The sequence below is a fragment of the Necator americanus genome, chromosome I (assembly GCF_031761385.1).
Source record: "Necator americanus strain Aroian chromosome I, whole genome shotgun sequence".
NCBI lineage: Eukaryota > Metazoa > Nematoda > Chromadorea > Rhabditida > Ancylostomatidae > Necator > Necator americanus.
In genome coordinates this window covers 31,458,086-31,477,061 of record NC_087371.1, presented here as the reverse complement: position 1 = coordinate 31,477,061, position 18,976 = coordinate 31,458,086, and the positions used below count along the sequence as shown (strand labels likewise).

Below are 18,976 nucleotides of genomic sequence, written 5' to 3'. Positions count from 1 at the left end.
TTTGTGCGGAGGAATAATCTACATGAAACTGCACAGCAAAAGTTATAGTCAAATATTTCAAGGTAATCATAATAGGGTCAAAACGATATGAAGCACGTACGCAACTGCGTATGCGACTTCTCTCGAGTGGCTTCGGTGGAGCGTAGCGGCTAGAAGCGTGGCGAAACCGTTGCTGGCACCACCCATCGCTGCAATTTGCGACGGTCCCAACTCGCTTCCAACTGCTGTCTCCGTCGCACCGTTTCGAGCGCGTACGCAAATGCACCGCAACTGCACTCGTGATTCATCTCGTTTTGACCCGACTATACAAGCGTTAGTTTCACCATGCAACTAGGAGTGCAGCAGCCTGCGCAATTACATGGACCTTCAGGTGGTTTTAACCCGACCATGAGACATAGGAGGTTGTACTCTCAGGCACGGTCGATACTGCAATTCCCCTCCCTTTGGCTAAGCAGGTAAGTAGAATGATTTGTACATCGGTTCGTCCTTAGCGAGTTATTGCCTTAATGAATTTTTGCGATTCTGAAGGCTATCGCATTGCTGCCAAAGTCTTAAGGTTGACTGATCAACCTTAAAACTCTAGCTTTTTTTTCTTTTTCAACGAATATTATAAGTCCATGTGATGTTGGAGTTCTAACGCTCGCAGATATATGGACGGATTTACATCTATTAGCTAATTTTGCTTATTTTTTTCTTCTCCTTCTTCAGATTACTGACGTCACTGTTGTTCCTTCGCAACAGATAACAATTTCCTCGAACTTGCCAGATTAATTCACATAAACTTCACAGGGCTCCTCTCCACGGTTTCTATCATTTCATTCGAAATCTTATAATCTTATTAACTAATCTTATTAACTGCAAAAAGCTTTAATTTGCTGTTCTCTATACTTCGTTTAGTCCTGTAACTTTCCTTCGTTAAAATTTGATTGTTCACGCCGAGGATTCTAGTTTAAAAAATCTGATTTGATTCTTCACGTTAAAGAATCCATCCATATTCCCATAAACTGCCCCAATCTAATTAGTCGACTAATTGTATACTATACTGCGGACGAAGAATCTGCAATTTGTAGAGTACATTGAGCAATTATCTATTACGCATGTAGTTGAGAGACAATCACGCAATCATTTCATAGGAACTAAAAACCATATCTCAAAAACTGAGCGAAATACAGTGAATTTATAAATACTGTGGGTTACCAGTGTGAGGCCCATTGTGGGCATAGGGAATACTGAATTTGAAATTAACATACACGTTAGCTAAGCGGATTTGGAGACCTTTGGAAGAGCACAAAAGCACTAAATAAAGGGTACACAAAATTGACGAGATATGCGACAGATAAAAGGTATAACATTCAAAGTGAAAACAAGATATATGAGGGTGGAAAGAACAAACATGTCCGTCTGTTTCAAATCGAAGAATTGAGCGGCACCAAGAATGGACATATCAACGTGGAAACTTGGAATAGTGGAATAAATAAACAGAAGCGAAACGGCAAGGAGCTCGCCACTGATGTCCTCAAAGGATTCCGAAGGACAATCGAGTGCTAGATCAAGGGTGACTTGCGAGGTTATGAAGGAATGAAAAGATTTCGAGAAATCAGAAAAACAATTGTTAGGAATACGAATCTGTACAAAATCATAACTCTACGACACCGAGAGAAGAATCACCACTACGATACGTATCCGCTGACACTTCAAGACACTACTCCAAATTCATGTTGAAGCGCCTGTAGATCATCAATCATCGTATCCAAGTTCTCCATTTGCGCGTTCAATTCTTCTGTTGAGTTTGAAGGCTGCAAATCACATAAGGATGAATGACGAGTCATCAGCTTCAAATAGGCGGGCATCCCTACCCGTAGAGTTCCTGAACTATCAGGAGGCTCCGCATCAGCTTGAGCGTGCTTCTTTTCCATCTCTGTATCGGACGAACAAGATGCGTATGGACTGAAAAGGATGTTCATTGTAGCCCTAAGATCGATGAAAAATCCACTTCTATACTTACCTGTATATGTTAGTTACATTCACTCTCGGTTGTGCAGTTGCCCTTCCAACAGGCAACTGTCTACCACCGGCCGCTACAACTATTGGTCGGATTTGCTGTTGAGGCAACGCTTGGTTATTCGTAGGAGGTGGAGGCGTGCCAGCTAATTGTGTAAACGACCTAGAAAAATGAGGCAAGGGTAAGATGACTTCCATTTCATGAATCGATTCTGGATGCGCCACCGCGTCCGACTTTCAGAATCAGGGAGCTTAATGAATGCGTATGCGGCCTATACAATGACCCGCGGGGCCACCCAACCCAATTAAACTAGTGCTTTTATCCTCGCAGACAAGTTTAATACCAATTTGTCGATCTTAGATATATGAAAGGGTTAACTGATTTGGGCGCTTTAAAGTATCAACTATGTAAAAGCAGCAAAACCTCTTACCACAGCGTTTGAGATGACATAAAACAAACTTTTGAAGAAATATTCTCGATATTCCTTGCAATAGTTTTGCTAAGAGAGAGCTTAAAGTATAAATCATATCCTCGAAGAAATTTTGTATGCATACAAATGGTTCTTTTGCCTACATGAGATTTTTATGTCAATTTTGGACTATTAAGGTTTTTAAAGTAGAAAATGCATTGACGTTAATTTGAGCTTTGCTTTCCACAGAAGAAGAAATTCGAGATAATAGAATGAATTAAATGACTGATCAGGTCGATCGAGCGCACCGGACCGGTGATGATGGTCATTTGTAACATACATACATACATACATACATACATAAAACATAGCATACATACAATAGATTTATTTATTCCTACCTTAGAGCGCCCTGACTTTGTTGACCTGAATTTGTTCCTACACGAAGTGTTCGGTATCCATCAACCACAGAGGGGGGTCCAGGTGGTGGTGCTTGCATTGGCACAGGAGGTGTCCCAGAAGCTAACGCCGAAGTTGATCCGTACGGTGACTCTCCGAATTCTATTTTGGCGATTGGCTAAACATCATTTTGTGCACTCATCCTATGGGATAGACACCACGGAAGCTCAGATGCCAACCTGATGCCTTCCACTGCCTGTATAGACAACCTGTGGTGTTCGCTGTCTTTGCCCCTCAAGACTCGATTGCGAGTGGTGATAACTTCGTGACAAAGTTCCCTGGCCTAAAGGAGATGAATGAATTGCAAGCTTTGAGAAAAGCTTTAATTCACACAGAATGAGCTGGAAGAACCTCACTATTTATAACACAAAAGCACGTGCAACGCTACACAACATACTTTCTTCAGAAGGAGGACCGTAGCCGACAACAGAGGCTAGAATCGGCTTTGCTCGGCCGACAACGACAGGGCGACGACCTTCGAGTTCCAGATGTCGCAACTCTTCATCATAAGAAGATATTGAATGGCGTGCCGGTGTTCGAGTATGACGCATGGACACTGATCCATATGTAGAATCTGTTTACAGAGAGCACTACAAAATCGGGCACAACAACAAGGAGGAACAGATTGATGTATACACAAGCACTGAACAGGCTTCAAACACGAATATACGAACATGTAGCGCAATTTTCCACTCCGTAATACTGATGAGAGGTAGTGAGTCACAGAACAGAGGTGTAACAACCACAATGTGTCATTTTTCTGTCTAAGGCATGCTAAAATCTAGTAATCGTAGCCATACCTTGTAATGCATGATATCTTGGCGGAGGAGATTCGACAACTTCCGGCCCAGTTAGATGTTTCATATCCACTACAGATGCTCCAATACCATTCACCATGTAGTCCGAAGCTGAAGATTTCCAAAATATTTACATAATCACCTTGCTTTGAAAGTTGCTTACGTCCTCCACGTATATGGTTACCGCTGGGATGATCGATCCACAGATCGGCACCTGGTTGTTGTGTGCTTGTCTTTTTTCCTGCCGTGTATCCACTTTTGTTCTTAGAGCCCCTGCAATAGCATAAAATTTGCAAGAATAAGGATAGATATTCCATCCAGATGTTCAAATTCATCCACGTCTGACTCGGTTATTTCTGATTGTATTTCTTGTGAAATTGTGAAGGGACTATCAAATAGAAATTATAAGATAGTTCTTGAAGCCAATTACACAAAGATCTCAGATCCGTCAGTCATTCCACTAAAAAAACTCGAAAGGCAGGCGAAAATGGTCTGAAATATGCTGCGATGAATGCGAGACATACTAAGGAGTATACATCCCATTTTTCTGGCTATTACGAATACATCGAGAAAAATTCGGATTATTGCTGAAGAATTTCAGTTTGGACCTTGAAGATCAAAAAGTGTTCTAATATGCAGGCTAAACTCATGGTTCCTAAAAGATATGAGCGTGGGAGAGTGGCTAAAAACCATTTCTTCTCATCCTATTATTTGCAGTGAATGAGAAGTGCCAAGAACAGCAAAAAAAAAAAAGGAAATGGGAATCGAATTAAATAACGAGTTAATCTCTAAGGTAGTATTCTGCAAGGAAAAAGCCCAGTATTTCAAATCAGTATCAAGTGAACTTGCATTTCATCTTGTTATTATCGTTAGATGTTTCATTTCATTCCAGTCCATTCATTTCAGCGGATTTGGAGTTTATCACCTATTGCTACAGAAGCAATAGGTGATATACTCTGTCATTTTTATAAAAGTCTTACCTCCTGAAAATACATACAGCCACCAGTATAATGCAGAGAAGAACGAGAGCACCGAAAGCCACCACTACAGCTATGTACATCGGATTAGAAGTGAATAACGCCAGTAAATCATTCCAACGCAGGCTGGATCCTTTCCCGGAAGAAGGAACAACGACACCTGCCGGTCGAGAACCTCCGAAAGGAGCGAACGTCTGGACTGGAGACAGAGGTCCATACCCTGAAAGTACACCCGATGTTTCGAAAGCAACGAGACAGAGTAGTGCAGCCATACCTTTCTCATTCCGCGCTTGGATTTTGAAGTAATAAGAGGTTTTTGGCAGAAGATTTCGAATTTCATGACTTAACCGATCTCCTTGGACGTAGTGAATACTCCAGTCCTTGTCAGCTTGCATAACTCGGTCAGTGTAGTAGATGAGATACTCTAGAATAGCTACTTTCGCAACAACACTAAATGTTAACAACGATTAACCAGTTTTTCTTCTGGTTTCTAACATTAAGTTTTGTTTTAAGTCATATGTGTATTAGGCTACGTTCTAGAAAATTTTAGAAGCCTAGAAAAACTGGCATTGGTAAAGCCGTTCACTGTGAATAGCTTCGAAGAAAAGATGAAGAATTGAAATGTTTCAAATACTTAGGGGGCAAAGACAACACCTTCTACTTCTCCATTGGAGTATTTTGGTGGCTGCCAGTTTAACAAAACTGCTTGTGGATCACCAGAAGCAGCAGGAAGAATAGTAAGATCACGTGGTGCAGATGATGGAGCTGAGGCATGTGTTCTAAAATAAGAGAAATTTTCATGCAGAGTACAGGTTCACGAAATAATAAAAAAACTACTGACTTGTTTCTTGCAGCCATACTCCATGGACTGGGACCTACGCCTGCTGCCAGAGACCGTACAGAAAACTCGTATTCAGTGTCTGGACGTAGTCCTTCTATCGTGACCCACGATTCAGATACGTTAACATAGCGAACTTGATTCCCATCGGCACTAAAAGTCGCTCTTTTTTTGCCTCAAAGTCATGAACTATCAATTTCAATCACAATGAACCCAATCAATCAATCAATCAATCAATCAAGCTACATTTAGGAACAGCGACAATTACTAACCTGGTACTGTATCTCACTGTGTACATTACATTGAAAGCGTTAGGATCCGATTCAGTCCATGTGACTCGGATTGACGTTGCGGAAAGGGCCTCTGCGCGAACGCCAAGAGGAGTAACTAACGGCCCAGAAGACAGAGAACCGTCCAAATACAACGATGAGGAATGGGATAGAGTCCTAGAAAGAAGCCAAAGACTGACATTTCTGTACTTAAATTGATCCGTGATTAGAACTTACTTGACAGTCTCATAGATTGGGAAACCAGAGCCTTGTTTGTTGAAAGCGCGCAAGGAAACAACGTACTCTCTCGAAGGACGTAACCCAGTAATTTTATGTTGTAGGACATTGGGACCAACACGTTCCATTGAAACGTCAGGGACATTGTTACCCCAACCAATCTGGTATCCCCTAACGAGAATAGTTTCGTCAGCTGGAGGAAGCCAGGAGATCAAAATGTAGTCGGGACCCGCTTGAGGACGGAGCTCACGAGGAGCGCCAAGCAGCGCTTCCTCCTTATCCATAAGAGAAGTGGCAACAGGAATCCAGTCTGAGTACGGTCCTGTTCCATTCTGCAATGCAGTAACTAAGTATACCGTTATTCCTAGATTATAAACACAATGCAGATAAAGCTTCAAATAAAACGAACATGGTTGACAACTGCCATTCGAACAAGGTATTGGGTGTTCACGTCCAACCCGGTAATTGTGTACTCTCTTTCGCTGGCATCCAGAACGAAAGTGTTGCCTTTGCTTCCACGAACTCGTGTTTTGTACTTTAGCCTAGAGGAGTCAAATTAGAAAGTGAACCAATGAATGCTCAGTGGAAATGTGGGAAGTCTAACTGATAAACCCATGTACATGATTGAGATTTTACTATTTTTACAGCATCAAAAATTTGAAATTCAAATAACAATGTGTTTTTCATTTTGCAGAGCAGCTACCTGCAGTTACCCCCAAGCTTCTACAACATATACAGAAATGTGGTTGAAGACACAAAAAGAGATCAACTCGTGCTTATCAGGCCAAAAAGAAAATTCCAAAAACAGAAAAATTGTTGTTTTGATAATACAGCAGCTATTAAAGCGTACAATATTTATCAGAACTCCAGTGTTTTTTTTTTTGAAATCTAAAACTGAATAAACCCAACGAACCTATATCCTGTAATCTCCCCATTTGTACTATCTGGATCGGGCTCACTCCAGCTGATCCTAACGCTCGTACTTGACACTGTTTCAGCTACAATATCTCGAGGTGGAGAAGAAGGAACATCCGACAAAGTACGCACCTAGAATTTTGAGTTTCACAAATTCCTTTTACACTGATAACAATTGTAGCGGTTGAGAGAATACGGTAGAAAGAATTCATCCAAGTTAAACGCAACGTATCACGAAATTAACTTAGTGCGGAAGCGCCAAGGAACCAGGATAGTTTGGATTGTAGGTTACGGAACCAAGTATGGCTCCGAAAAAAAAAACTTGAGCTTGAGAACGGCGTTTTTCATACGAGGTATGTTAGAAAACGTTCCCCTGTAAAGGCTCCGGTTCCTCTAGCAGCCTATTCATTGAGTTTATTCGAATAGGCTGATGAGAAGGCATCATTGGTCTTCGACCGTTCATGACGCGGCACGTGTACAACGGTGGCGCGTTGCAAATGATTTCCTAGGAAAGATCGCCGTTTTGCTCACCGTTTTCTGCTCATCAATTAGGGGAACATGACCGGACCCACGCTGTATTTAATAATTTACGGCCCGAAATCTACGGTCTCCTTGACGTTTCTGTACTACGTCTATTTAGTGATATGGTGCCTTTAAACTGTATGCACGTAATAGTCTTTACGACTGACGATTAAGTATATCTCATTAAAAATTTACCTTCAGCGGTGCACTACTCAGACCGCTACCGTTTTCTCCTTCGGCTTCTACACGTATTAGGTATTCTGTGAACTTGTCCATGCCATGTAAAGTGTATGCCGTTGAGGATATCTGCAATGCACTAGATGAGCGCAGAACTAGAAGTGCTATAAGTTTTGAATTAAATGAGATAAAGTGGAGCACTGCCTCCTTCATTGATAGCTAAGTTTCGTGAATGTCAGATGTGGGTCTCAACTATAGTGTTAATAACTCCCTTTATTTTCTCCAAAATAAAGGAATATTTTAAATGAAAAGAAAACCAAGGGGTAAGCTTGTGCATTTTTCTAACGTTTGTTCCATGATAACACTACGGTGAAAATTGTACTCAAAAATGTGAGGGTTTTGTCGCTACGACTTCTCCAGACGTCAATCCAGTCCTAGCGGTTTCTAAAATAATATAACTGCCCTAAAATGGTCACATTCATCACATACTATTGTTTGAGTCTCCTTGTCGTCAGGTTCTGGTGGGTTTCTTATATAGAAGAGTTTGTATCGAAGGGCCAATGGTCCGCCTTGCGGAGGATCCCATTTCACTTCGATCGTCTCTGGACCGAGTGCACGTGCAACCAAATTCGTGACACGTCCTGGTACAGCCTCTGAAACAAATTTTCTCATCGAGAGATATCGGGACAAGATATTAATTAACAAGACCAACTCACGTTCTTTTTTCGTCGTAACTTTGATGTGATCACTGATTTTACCCATTCCAGCTTCGTTCTCGGCTGCTACCCGTAGCAAATAAAGCGTATCAGGTTGCAAAGATGTGATTGTCACAGAAGTAGAGGAAGAGTTCACCATTCTCTCTCTAAACTCACAATAGTACAACTGCAGCCTACTTCACAATAGCTGGCAAAACTCAGGAAATACCTATCACTATCTTCTTCTTTGTAAAAGACGTGATATCTCATGATATGTCCATGTCGCACAAGCGGAGGATCCCAATCCAAGCTGACAAAACGGCTGCCTTCAACAAAATATACTTCTCCCACAATTGCCGAGAGAGGAACACACAGAAATGGCTGACTACTTACCTAACGACCCGACTTTAATTCCAAGCGGAGCAGAAGCAACAAGCGGCTGTCCCGAAGAAGCAGCAACAGATGAAGAATCTGAAACAAAATCAGTGCATATGATGCAAAGTTAGGAAAAAAAATGAGAAGTTAATGTTCATCAGTATATAGCCACCACATTTGAAAGCATCGCCCATGCTCATAGTAAACGCAGAACAGGGGTGAATTGAAAATATCTAACATATTTGCTTCTGTAATCAGAACAAAGACTAAAATATAAACTAATAGTGGTTCGAGAATTCATGAGGGAAGCGGACCATATAATCAACTAAAATGTTACCACCCGAACTAGTCCCACTTCCATTCCTTCATTTATTTGTCATCTCAGCATGTCTAATGAACCTTTTAAAGAAAAATGCTTGCTACCTTAAAGACAAAAGATGTTACAAGTCATTTTCGTCGCTCATTCAGAAAGTATGCTTTATTGTCCACGGAAACCTCGGTGCATGAGCATGGGTGCCGCATCGGATGTTAGAGACAACGAAAGTAGTTTATGAACCATGAAGGAACACAAAACACGTATCAACGTAAAACCATGCATATATGTGTCATTAACACATCAAATTCGAAAAGGGTCAGTAATGCGTGGGGGGAACTCTAAAACCAACCATCAGCCGAGAAAGAGATAGGACTAGTTCGTGCACTCAGAGTACTGCTATCAACACCAATAGTGGACAGGTAAGTGGGACCTGCCAGAAAAGGAAAGAAAGAAAATCGAAAAAGAAGTTGTACAAAGAAGAATAGCAACTGTACCTGCGCTATCCACAAGAAGTTGTGCTAATGCCTGATCACTGCCTGCGTCATTTTCCGCAATACATTGATACACGCCTTGATCAGCTTTTACAAGGCCAAGGATTCGCAGTCTTCAATCCGCAAGGTTTTTTTTTTCCTTTAGAAACAGAGAAATGAACACTTAAACATACTTAGTTGGTTCGACAACAAAGTAATCGCTAGCTATGATGGTTTCGCCATTCTTGAACCAAGATACAGTCGGACTTGGACTGCCAGTTGACAAGCATTCGAACTAAGAAAAATGCAGTTATGAAACGTGTGATTAAGGAAAATATGACAAAGGCACAGTTACCTCAACATCAGCCGTCTCTAAAGCTACCTTACTCTGAGGACGCACAGTGAGGCGAGGTTCGACTGGAAGATGATAATCTTGTTACGAAATTAAAATAATTAAGAAACACTACAAAACTGTCCTTCATTTAGATGGCTAGGACCACAACTCTATCCTTACGCAATTTTTCGCCGCGTTTAGAGCAACTTCCGCTATTTTGCAAGAAGCACTAGTATAGTAGATGGCAGCATAAGAAGATTAAGTATCATATTATTATTATTGTTATTATTATTATATTAGATCATATTATTATTACTATTAAATTAGATAAACTAAAGAACCTGTCTGTCTTGAAGTCATGTTACGCAGGAACTAATCTGACGTAATCCTAACAAGTGCAAAAAATTCAGTTTTTAAAGGAAAATAAAATGGAGAAAACATTTCTGTCCAGTTTCTAAAATTTCCAAATTTATTGTAGGGTAAAAAATATTTTCTGGAACTTTGTTAAACCTACAAAGGAATGGTTAATATCTACTACTACAGTGATTTCGGCAAGGAAAATCACAAAAACCAGCCGGAAGACTTCAGCTTTTGTTCAAGGAAATGCTGCTATCCGTCTTACTACAATACTATAAGTCATACTACAATATTATAAGTAAGTATCTTACTCACACAAGACAACACTTATTTCTTCTACTCACATAACCACACTACCGAAACCATGTCCCCAAACCTACAACAACTTCTCAATTTGAGTAGTTCAATTAAGAGATTCCACTCAAACAACTAACCTCCTACAATTAAGCCTTCTGAAACATCTTAGTTATTTCCATATTAGCGGAAAGGTCAAATTTAACGGACCAAGGCGACGTTCTTTGTTTAGTAAAGCTTCTCTTCTAACTTCTCGAGAGAAAGTAAAAAGTTGTGCGCTTCTGGCAATACCTCACCTGCAACATGTACGGCGACGGTGCGATCGAGAGAATCATGCGTGTTACTAGCTCTGCAAGTGTAGAGCCCAGAATCAGAGCCCATAACATTTGAGAGCAGCAGCGAAGAAATTCCTACACGCCTCACTCTTACCCCATCAATGGCAACCTGACGGGTATCCTTCAGCCTAAAGGTGACAGATCTTAGAGGTGAGTCGAACTATGGAGAAAACAAAAAAAGAATAACTGGAAAAGAGGAGATAACGAGTGGTGGGAGACAAAAAAAAACAGAAGAAAAAATAAATAGATGATGAGAATTCGCCGCAAATGTTAGCTGGAAATTCTGCTACTATAAAAAGTAGATAGCTGTTCTCACGTGATTTTTTACAGAGACAAGATGTGGATTTCATTATCATACTTAGTGTGAATGTAATCCCATTTTAGAAACTGAAGTGAAAGGTACATGGAGTTGAATTGTTGCGCTTAGCTTTTGTTCTTGTAAATGTAAATTCGAATGCACTGGCACATCCCACAGAAGCAAGGCAGCACTGAACTATACGGCTTACTCGCTATGTACCTTCGACGGTGTTCAGCGTCAGGAAGAAAAATCAATGAATGAAGGGACTAAGAATGTCTAAGATTGCCTTTCGGATATCCTTTTAAATGAAGGTAAACAATCGGCTTTTCTTGCTGTAGTAGCTCCTAATCCCCGTAAATTTAGACACCTCTATTTTGCAACAGAACTGAGTTGCCGCGTATACATCGATGCTATTTCGATTCACGTCCCCAAGCGCAACAGATCAAGTGAAATAAATGAAGTGCTGCAATCAATCCTGAATAGCTTAGAGAACCTTTATTGACCGGCAGCCAAAGTTCGAAACATGAGACCATAAATTTGCGTTCCTAGTAAGCAGAACGAAGCACTTCCCATCTCTCCTTTCTGTCGCATGGTCCGATCGACATCATAATCCAAATTGAAATCAACATAGTTTTTGTGGAAAATATTAAGCGGATAAAATGGTATCCACCGAATAAAACAAGAGGAAGAAGAAATAACAAAATGGTACCAAAAACCGTGTTGTAATCTAACTTATTACCATTCCGCGCACTTCTGGAAAACCAAAAAGTCAGTCCTTGAGACGAGATGTTCGGGACAGTCGCAACGGTTTCCTCTAATGCACGTGAGCGCGCTGTCTCCGTAAATATGACTATCACTCAGTCTAGTGGGTGTCCAGGTATTCTTTAATTTTTGAATGTAATAGAGCGCCGGTGTTATATACATAATCAAATACACGACAAAGATTCCTTAGACGATTTTCTATTTTTTGTCTTCTTTCTATTTTGGATATTTTGGATGATATGAGCAAGTGCACGGTGAGAGCAAGCCTACGATAGGCGGGTCTGAGAGACTAGACCAAAGAAGTGGACATACGTTGCCGATTATCAATGTGAAGCAAGACGGCGGACATACCACCTGTGAACTGAAGGACCAGCTAGCTGACAGTCGTACCTATGAGGGGCTCCGTGAAACAACTAACTGTGCCGGTTGTCCAAATAGAAATCAAAGTGACTGCACGATGTCAGGAGCTATCGATCTGATCAACTTCAAATTATGACTGAGAACATTGGCGAAGCAAGAAGCGTACGGTACACCAAAGTGTAAGAGCACCTGTATGGGCCTGTAAAGTTAAAACCATCCACCCCATCGGATTATCATCGCTAGAAGTGTCATGATAATACCCCTTTAAGACCTTAACTTACGAGCCCGACGTTTTTGCGCGCAAATTATTGGTAGAGTTCTGGATAGCGGTCTGAAATCCAATAAATAAAAATAAATAAATAAATAATAATAAATCGTATAGAAGAATGCATCGCATTGACCAACGGGCTGGCTCTGTTCCAAAACGTTTCTGGGTTTTGACCTACGGAGTCAGGGGAAAGTACAAGAGATCCTCAATAGTCAGAACTAGCAGCGCAACTCTAACAAGCGATGGTCCGCTAACATCACGGCTTCCCAGGTTACCAAGGTGAGCGATATTGTGATCCGCTTCTCTGACGTTGCCTCTGAGCTATCTCTTTCCTAAATTTTATCCTAAGGAGGGAGGAGGGATTCGAGGGGGAAAATAACATCTGTCTCTGATTTTCTATGCTCTGAAGAAGGCGATGACACCGAAACATTATCCGAGGTAAAGATCAAAGAGTCTCAGTCGACTTTTAGGTCGGCTAATAACTGTTCAACTCTACAATCCCAAAATCCAGAGAAGGGTGAATCTAGAACATACGTAAAGGTTCTGCTTCCGGAACTATCAGATGTTTGAACTAAGAATGGAAAGAGCTTTCGGTTGTCTCAGTAGGTTCTCTGATATGTAGCAGTTTGTGAATAATACGCTTCGAAAGTGATTATTGACAGATTGGAACAAGATCTGCCAGGCAAATACGTATAAATCATCGAGAATTAGCTCCTCAAAGATGAACGCCCCAGTTTTGGGACAATAGAAATGCACGCCTTTGAAATCGACACAGCGCCCAAGCGAGCAGATAAGCGAGTCCTGCTCTAAACTCTATCAAAACTAAGGCAAGAGGTGGTCTTAATAGCATGATTTACCCGCTTCAATAAGAATGATGAAAAATAGAGCAAAATGAAAAACTCAGAGCCGTCCTGGCAAAATTAATTACGATGTACACCAACCATCGCACTTCCGCAGAACCTTGGGATGTAACAAGACACTCGAGAATAATGTCTTCTCCTTCTTTTGCAGTTTGAACCCGAGGAGCCGAAAGGAAGGTGAGCTCTTGTGATGGAAATCCTAAAATAAATGATAGAATGAACCAAGTCAGACAGAATAGCTATCTCTGAATTGATGTCCTACCATTGTCTATACGTAATCGTCCACTCAAACTCGTCCTTCGTTTGCCTGCACCTTCCACAACGCATTTGTATTCCCCCTCGTGCCGCGGTTGCACGGATTGGATTTCAAGAGAACTCGAAACGGGCAGAACGTTGTAGTCAGCTGAAAAACAGACGTAGTACATGCACCTGCGCAATTATAGCTGATTCGCCAGTGGATGAAGGGTACAAGGCAAGGTTTACTTAGCGACTACGGGAAAAAAGACAGAACTTCTTTTTTTGTTCAGTTCTGCTCATATCCATCTTCGTTTGATGAAGAATAACTAGCGCAGAACTAAGACAAAACAAATAACAGGAAATGCAGCTACTCAGCCAGGCATCAGGAGACATATTCCGATGGATTCAGCTGAAGAATAAGGAAATGAAAAAGCTTACATCCTCAAAGTTACTTTTTATTGCCAGGATTTTCGAAAAGTTGACCACCAAAACGAGTAAGCAGTGAGATTCTCATTTTATCATTTTAAGATTGTCATTTATCGCTATAACCCATTTTCTTTTAGCATTTTTGAGATTTGGAAACGGGACTGAACGTTAATGTTGAGATAAACGGGATTTCCGCAATGAGTCACCGTGTCGAATCTGCATTGTTCATAACAATGCACGCCTATTAGTCAAAGCTGACAAATGGGGGTTTTAAGGTTCGCAGTCCAGTAAGAAAGCAATTCATTTTCATGTCGATGTCGAAACTTCTTGTTAGGAAATATTGGGTCGAGGAGTAAGCCATGAGCGTTTTTTTTAAGTTAAAAAGTACCTGAAAATAAAAACTATTGGGAAAATTTCACAGTCATTTTATAAGGAATTTTCAGCCCTACAATAGGATAGCGCTCTGCTTATTTAGTTTTATTCTTTTTTCTATGAAATTAAATTATCAAAGGGCAATGCGGGTCTTTTCGACATCATTTCCTTTTAATTAAGATGATGAGGTAGAAGTAGAGATTGCTGCAAAGGGTAGAGAAGCAACAACACTTGCAAATATCGCCAACGTTGGGCCTGGCCTGAGGCTTCAAAAATGAGAATTTTGACCTCAAAGAAGAATCACACGCGACCTCGCAATTGCCCATGGAGAGAAAATTCATTGTTCTTAAAATTTCTGGGAACAAAAAGAAAAAAACCAGTGCAATTCAGTCAACAGTATGCTCTCTGTTGTTCCTTCTACCATTCCCAGCGTCATCCACCCATCATTCAATAAATTTTTCGTGCTTCATATTGTTTCTCTCCACGTTTTTTTTCTCCATTTTAAAAATTTTCAAGGCATGTCCGATTTCGTCCAAGCACAGAGCTGCAATAGCGCTTTTACTTTTTTAACGCCTTCATTGAATGCTAAAAGCATGCATCGGAAACGCTCTGTTTCGTCTAGTTAACAGCTCGTTCCATTAATATGAAAAAAAAAACGAGCCAATAAAAAGCAAAAAATTGGTGAATACTGTTTTGCAGACAAAGAAACTCTCCACCAAAAAAATATAACATTTTGCAAATGCTGTCTATTTTAACCTTTAAGTGTGAAAAAGCTTGTAACTTACTCTTCAACCCAAAGTTGTATATATAAATGTTATCACAGGTTAAATAACTTAAACATTATACGTTCTAATATATGCCATTTCTTGATAAGTTATGCACAAAGGCTACAGCTGAATAGTACAGTTCTAGGTACGACAAATCGGTAAGAATTGAGCACATATGCGCAATCAATGCATAAATCCCCTCTCACTAGTCCTTAATATGACCTTGCCGTTGTAGGCCTATCAGAGGACCCCACGCGAGGCTGAGCAAACAATTCATGGATGAACGACAATGCCCCTGCGGGCATGTATTCTCGTTATCTTCTAATCCATCTCGAAACCCGCGCTATCGGAAACGAATGGAAACTACTACAAGCAGAGACATCCATGAATTACCCACAAATTCAGAAAGATAGGATGATTCATCAAATCGAGGAATGGAGGGAGGGAAGGAGTGGAAACAATATCTCACCTCCACTAGAAATCGGCTGATTATTATGATACCATACTACTGTAGGAGGTGGTTTAGCGAGCTGAAAAAAATAGGAGGTAAAATGCCTGAGAATACAACAAAATCCAGTGACATTAGTGCGCTAATAATATACCGTAATACACTGGAAAACGACTGGTTGACCTTTTGCCACAAGACGATCAATTGGTTGCGCTTCGAACCTACAAAAATAGGGTAACGCCGAAGATTGATACATACATATCACAAAAAATATTATAATTTTCAAAATTTCTTACTTTGGTAGGTCCGGCAATACAATCACAGCTTTTCTACTCATGTAGGTCCATGTGAAACCGTCGTTTGAAGTCACATGCACGACACAGCGGTAGGAACCAGTGTCACTAATAGTAACGTCGTGTATCGACAAAGAGCCATTTGAAAAAAGTTGCCTGCAAAACGTCCATGATTCGTACATAGCTTAATTTCGTAAAGAGGGGAATGTCTGACTGGAAATTGTGCACCAGTAATCACTTAGTACAGCTGGACGTTGTTAGCCACCACTTTGGGACAAAGACAAACAGCTGGAAAGAATATTTTCCTGTTTCTTTCCTCCACATCTTCCTCCATATTATTGTTTTCTTCACGTTTTGCCGTAATTCTCGACCTCATAAAGAAAGCAAAAGGACAGAAGCTCAGGAGGAGTATTCTTTCACGAAGTGGCCAGATTCTCAGGCAAGCAACACATATGTATGTGCAGTAGAGCCCAGTGCAAAACAACCAACATGCTCGGTTATCTTTCGAACTCGAATTCGAAAAAATTTGATCTCAAGAACACTCTAAAGTATCATATAGAGAAAAGACATTACATTCTAATAGATAAATACTAGCCGCACCAGGTCATTACAAATTCCGATTAATAGGGACTTCGTAGAACGTCAAAATAAATATTTCTTTAATGTAAGAACTTTCTTAACCACTTAAGTTTCAGTTTTTCTGAAAAACTTCTTAGGTACCCGATTTTCAACAAATATTGCACTATTCATTCAACCCTAACTAGCCTAATGTTGCAGTATTCGTGATGAGACCCTAATGTTGCAGGATTTTGATGATGAGGTTGCAAGCTATTCGGTACTCCGAAACCTGCTGCAGCAAACATATCTGGCGGAATCACACGCAAGAGCTCAAAGGAGGGAAAGAGGACAGTCCTAGCTTCAAAACATTCAATACTTTGAAATTTTTGCAATTTAAAAGAAAAGCTTACATCCTACTACTGGATTTGACATTGAGCGAAGATCCGTCTTTTTTCCATTCTAACCGAACATCTTTAATATTAGCTCTTTCAACAGTGTATTGACAGTTCAGGAGTATACGGCCATCAGTCACCGTTGCACTTTTCGGCTCATCATCGAATCGGAAGCCTATGAAGTAGTCATCTGAAAACGAACACTTTCATCAAGCATAGCGGGGAAAGTTCTTATCTTAATTTTCTCCAGCAGAGTTTTGCTTCAGTAACAAGGCCGTAGTTATTCACATCTTCGATCAAATATCACGTTATAGGGGGACCAAAGCCCGCAAGGATGTGGGTCATTTGAGAAATCAGTTGCTCATCAGAGCAGACGCAATTAGGTCGTCGGCTGGCCGCGTTATTGATGAGGAGAAACCAACATTTCTGCGCCTCAATGCCATTTATAGAAGTACCCTGAAGCAACGCTTAGCATATCTCTTAGAGCTCCACAATCTCAAATTCGTTCCTCAAAAGCTCTGCCCCTGATAAAGATTATTGGCTTATTTTCACAAGAGTCACGTTTGATCTAAAATGTGCTTAGAGAAATGAAATCAACCAGATGCGCAAAAATCAATGATAGTGCTGTTTTAATGGCACTCACTGGTTAACAAAAGTTCAGAAACAGATGGTGAAATAGCAGCGAAGATAGCAAAAAATAAAAACACGACAGCCGACTTCAAACGGTTAATAAAAGTCATACTACCGAGTATACTATTGGAAAGAGAAATTATTTGCAAATCAAAGGTCAACTAATAACTAATATAATAGTAATAGATTGAGGTCAAATAAACAACGGAGAAAAAATGTACGGAATAGGAAGGAAGGAGGAATGTACGGAGATGAAGAAATTGAAAGGATATCAACACGAGTGATGATGGAAGTGTAATACTGGGAATCTCAGGAAAAAGTAGGAAATAACTCAAAGCCGGAAGGTTATGTTTCCCTCTGGAATATGGATGTGAGAGCTGGATAAAAATGTTATATCAGTGCTCATCGTGGCCAGAAGCAAATGTAGCAACCAATATAAACCCCTCAGAATGACCTCCAGCCTGTTCATATGGTGAGCCCATTAATCTTACAGCGCTCTAGAGTAGCCAGATGGTGCGGATTGAGTGCCATACACAAGAAAAAAAGGAATCAACTTCAAAATTTGAAAGTGTATAAGCAGTATAACAAAAAAAAAATTGATAAACGTGAACTTACTTAGCCCTGCTGCCCTTCTAGCATGAAATCGCTTGTGTGATACAACTGGAGTTATACAATATAACAGAGATATATAAAATACTATCCCTGAAAATAAGGATGAAAGGAAATAATTAAGGAAAAGAAGGGAACTCAGACAGCATGATTGCAAGCGCTCACCTCGAAGGGCGACCATTTCCAATTCGAGAATTCGAGTACTATTATCACATAACTACTCTAAGTCATACATTGTCGAATGCGAAGCCACGATATATCGTGTGAGTTTAGTCTGAAAACTATTGTGAGCAAAACTCTGCAGTATTTAAAATGATGTCTGCGATGTATGGTGAAGACAAGATAAATATAAAAGATGAACAAATAATAACAAATAAACAGATAAGATAAATAGATAGAAGAAATTTTAGTGACCTTATTAAACACAATCTTAACATAAACGAGGAATTAAGAAAATGCACAGGAAGTCAGATCAAAGAATTTGTGTTTAAGCGAAGAAGTCAAATACTCGATTTTTGCAAAATAAAGCTTGGAACGAAATGCGAAGTATAACAGTAATACATGAAACATGTGAAATGAACTAGAACGGAACAATAAAAACTCAACTCAATCCATGCATGAGTCAAATTTGCCGAGAAATCTTGTTACGAACTGAATGGCACCACATAAAGCCAACAGTGCCAGACACGTACAACGTAAAAAAGGTCAACGTATCGAAACAAACAACGGGGAGGGGACAGTGAAGAGTGAAGCCCGTCAGGATTCTTCCTCCGCGGCATCATAGAAATGCAGCGAAATCGGACAGGAAACTAATCCCGACGGAAAAGCTGTCAGTCAACCCGAAATTTCTTCTCAGTCGTCCGACTGCCATCCCGCCTGCAGAAATCGGCATCCGCTCGGGGGCGGAGCTCCGGTTAG

The 18,976-nt window shown here is 40.5% G+C and overlaps 1 protein-coding gene across 2 annotated transcripts; it reads right to left on the bottom strand.

The window, feature by feature from the left end:
- Positions 1-1,694: 1,694 nt before the first annotated feature.
- RB195_007418 (uncharacterized protein) lies at positions 1,695-18,239 on the bottom strand (the record flags this gene model as incomplete). 2 transcript variants are annotated; one of them, XM_064181026.1, is made up of 33 exons in its annotated part: positions 1,695-1,796; positions 1,857-1,947; positions 2,006-2,164; positions 2,813-2,988; positions 3,050-3,153; positions 3,268-3,444; positions 3,671-3,778; positions 3,831-3,940; positions 4,648-4,864; positions 4,919-5,068; positions 5,299-5,423; positions 5,486-5,635; positions 5,755-5,928; positions 5,989-6,320; positions 6,398-6,530; positions 6,902-7,035; positions 7,621-7,731; positions 8,092-8,255; positions 8,319-8,464; positions 8,527-8,623; positions 8,691-8,768; positions 9,483-9,592; positions 9,653-9,753; positions 9,814-9,875; positions 10,740-10,906; positions 13,408-13,525; positions 13,589-13,729; positions 15,598-15,658; positions 15,731-15,797; positions 15,873-16,025; positions 16,838-17,009; positions 18,065-18,151; positions 18,224-18,239. In XM_064181026.1, the coding sequence occupies 33 exons, from the start codon at positions 18,237-18,239 to the stop codon at positions 1,695-1,697; spliced, it is 4,293 nt and encodes a 1,430-aa protein (XP_064037850.1). The 2 variants fall into 2 exon arrangements, with proteins under 2 accessions (XP_064037850.1, XP_064037851.1); XM_064181027.1 differs by lacking the exon at positions 3,268-3,444.
- Positions 18,240-18,976: the final 737 nt, after the last annotated feature.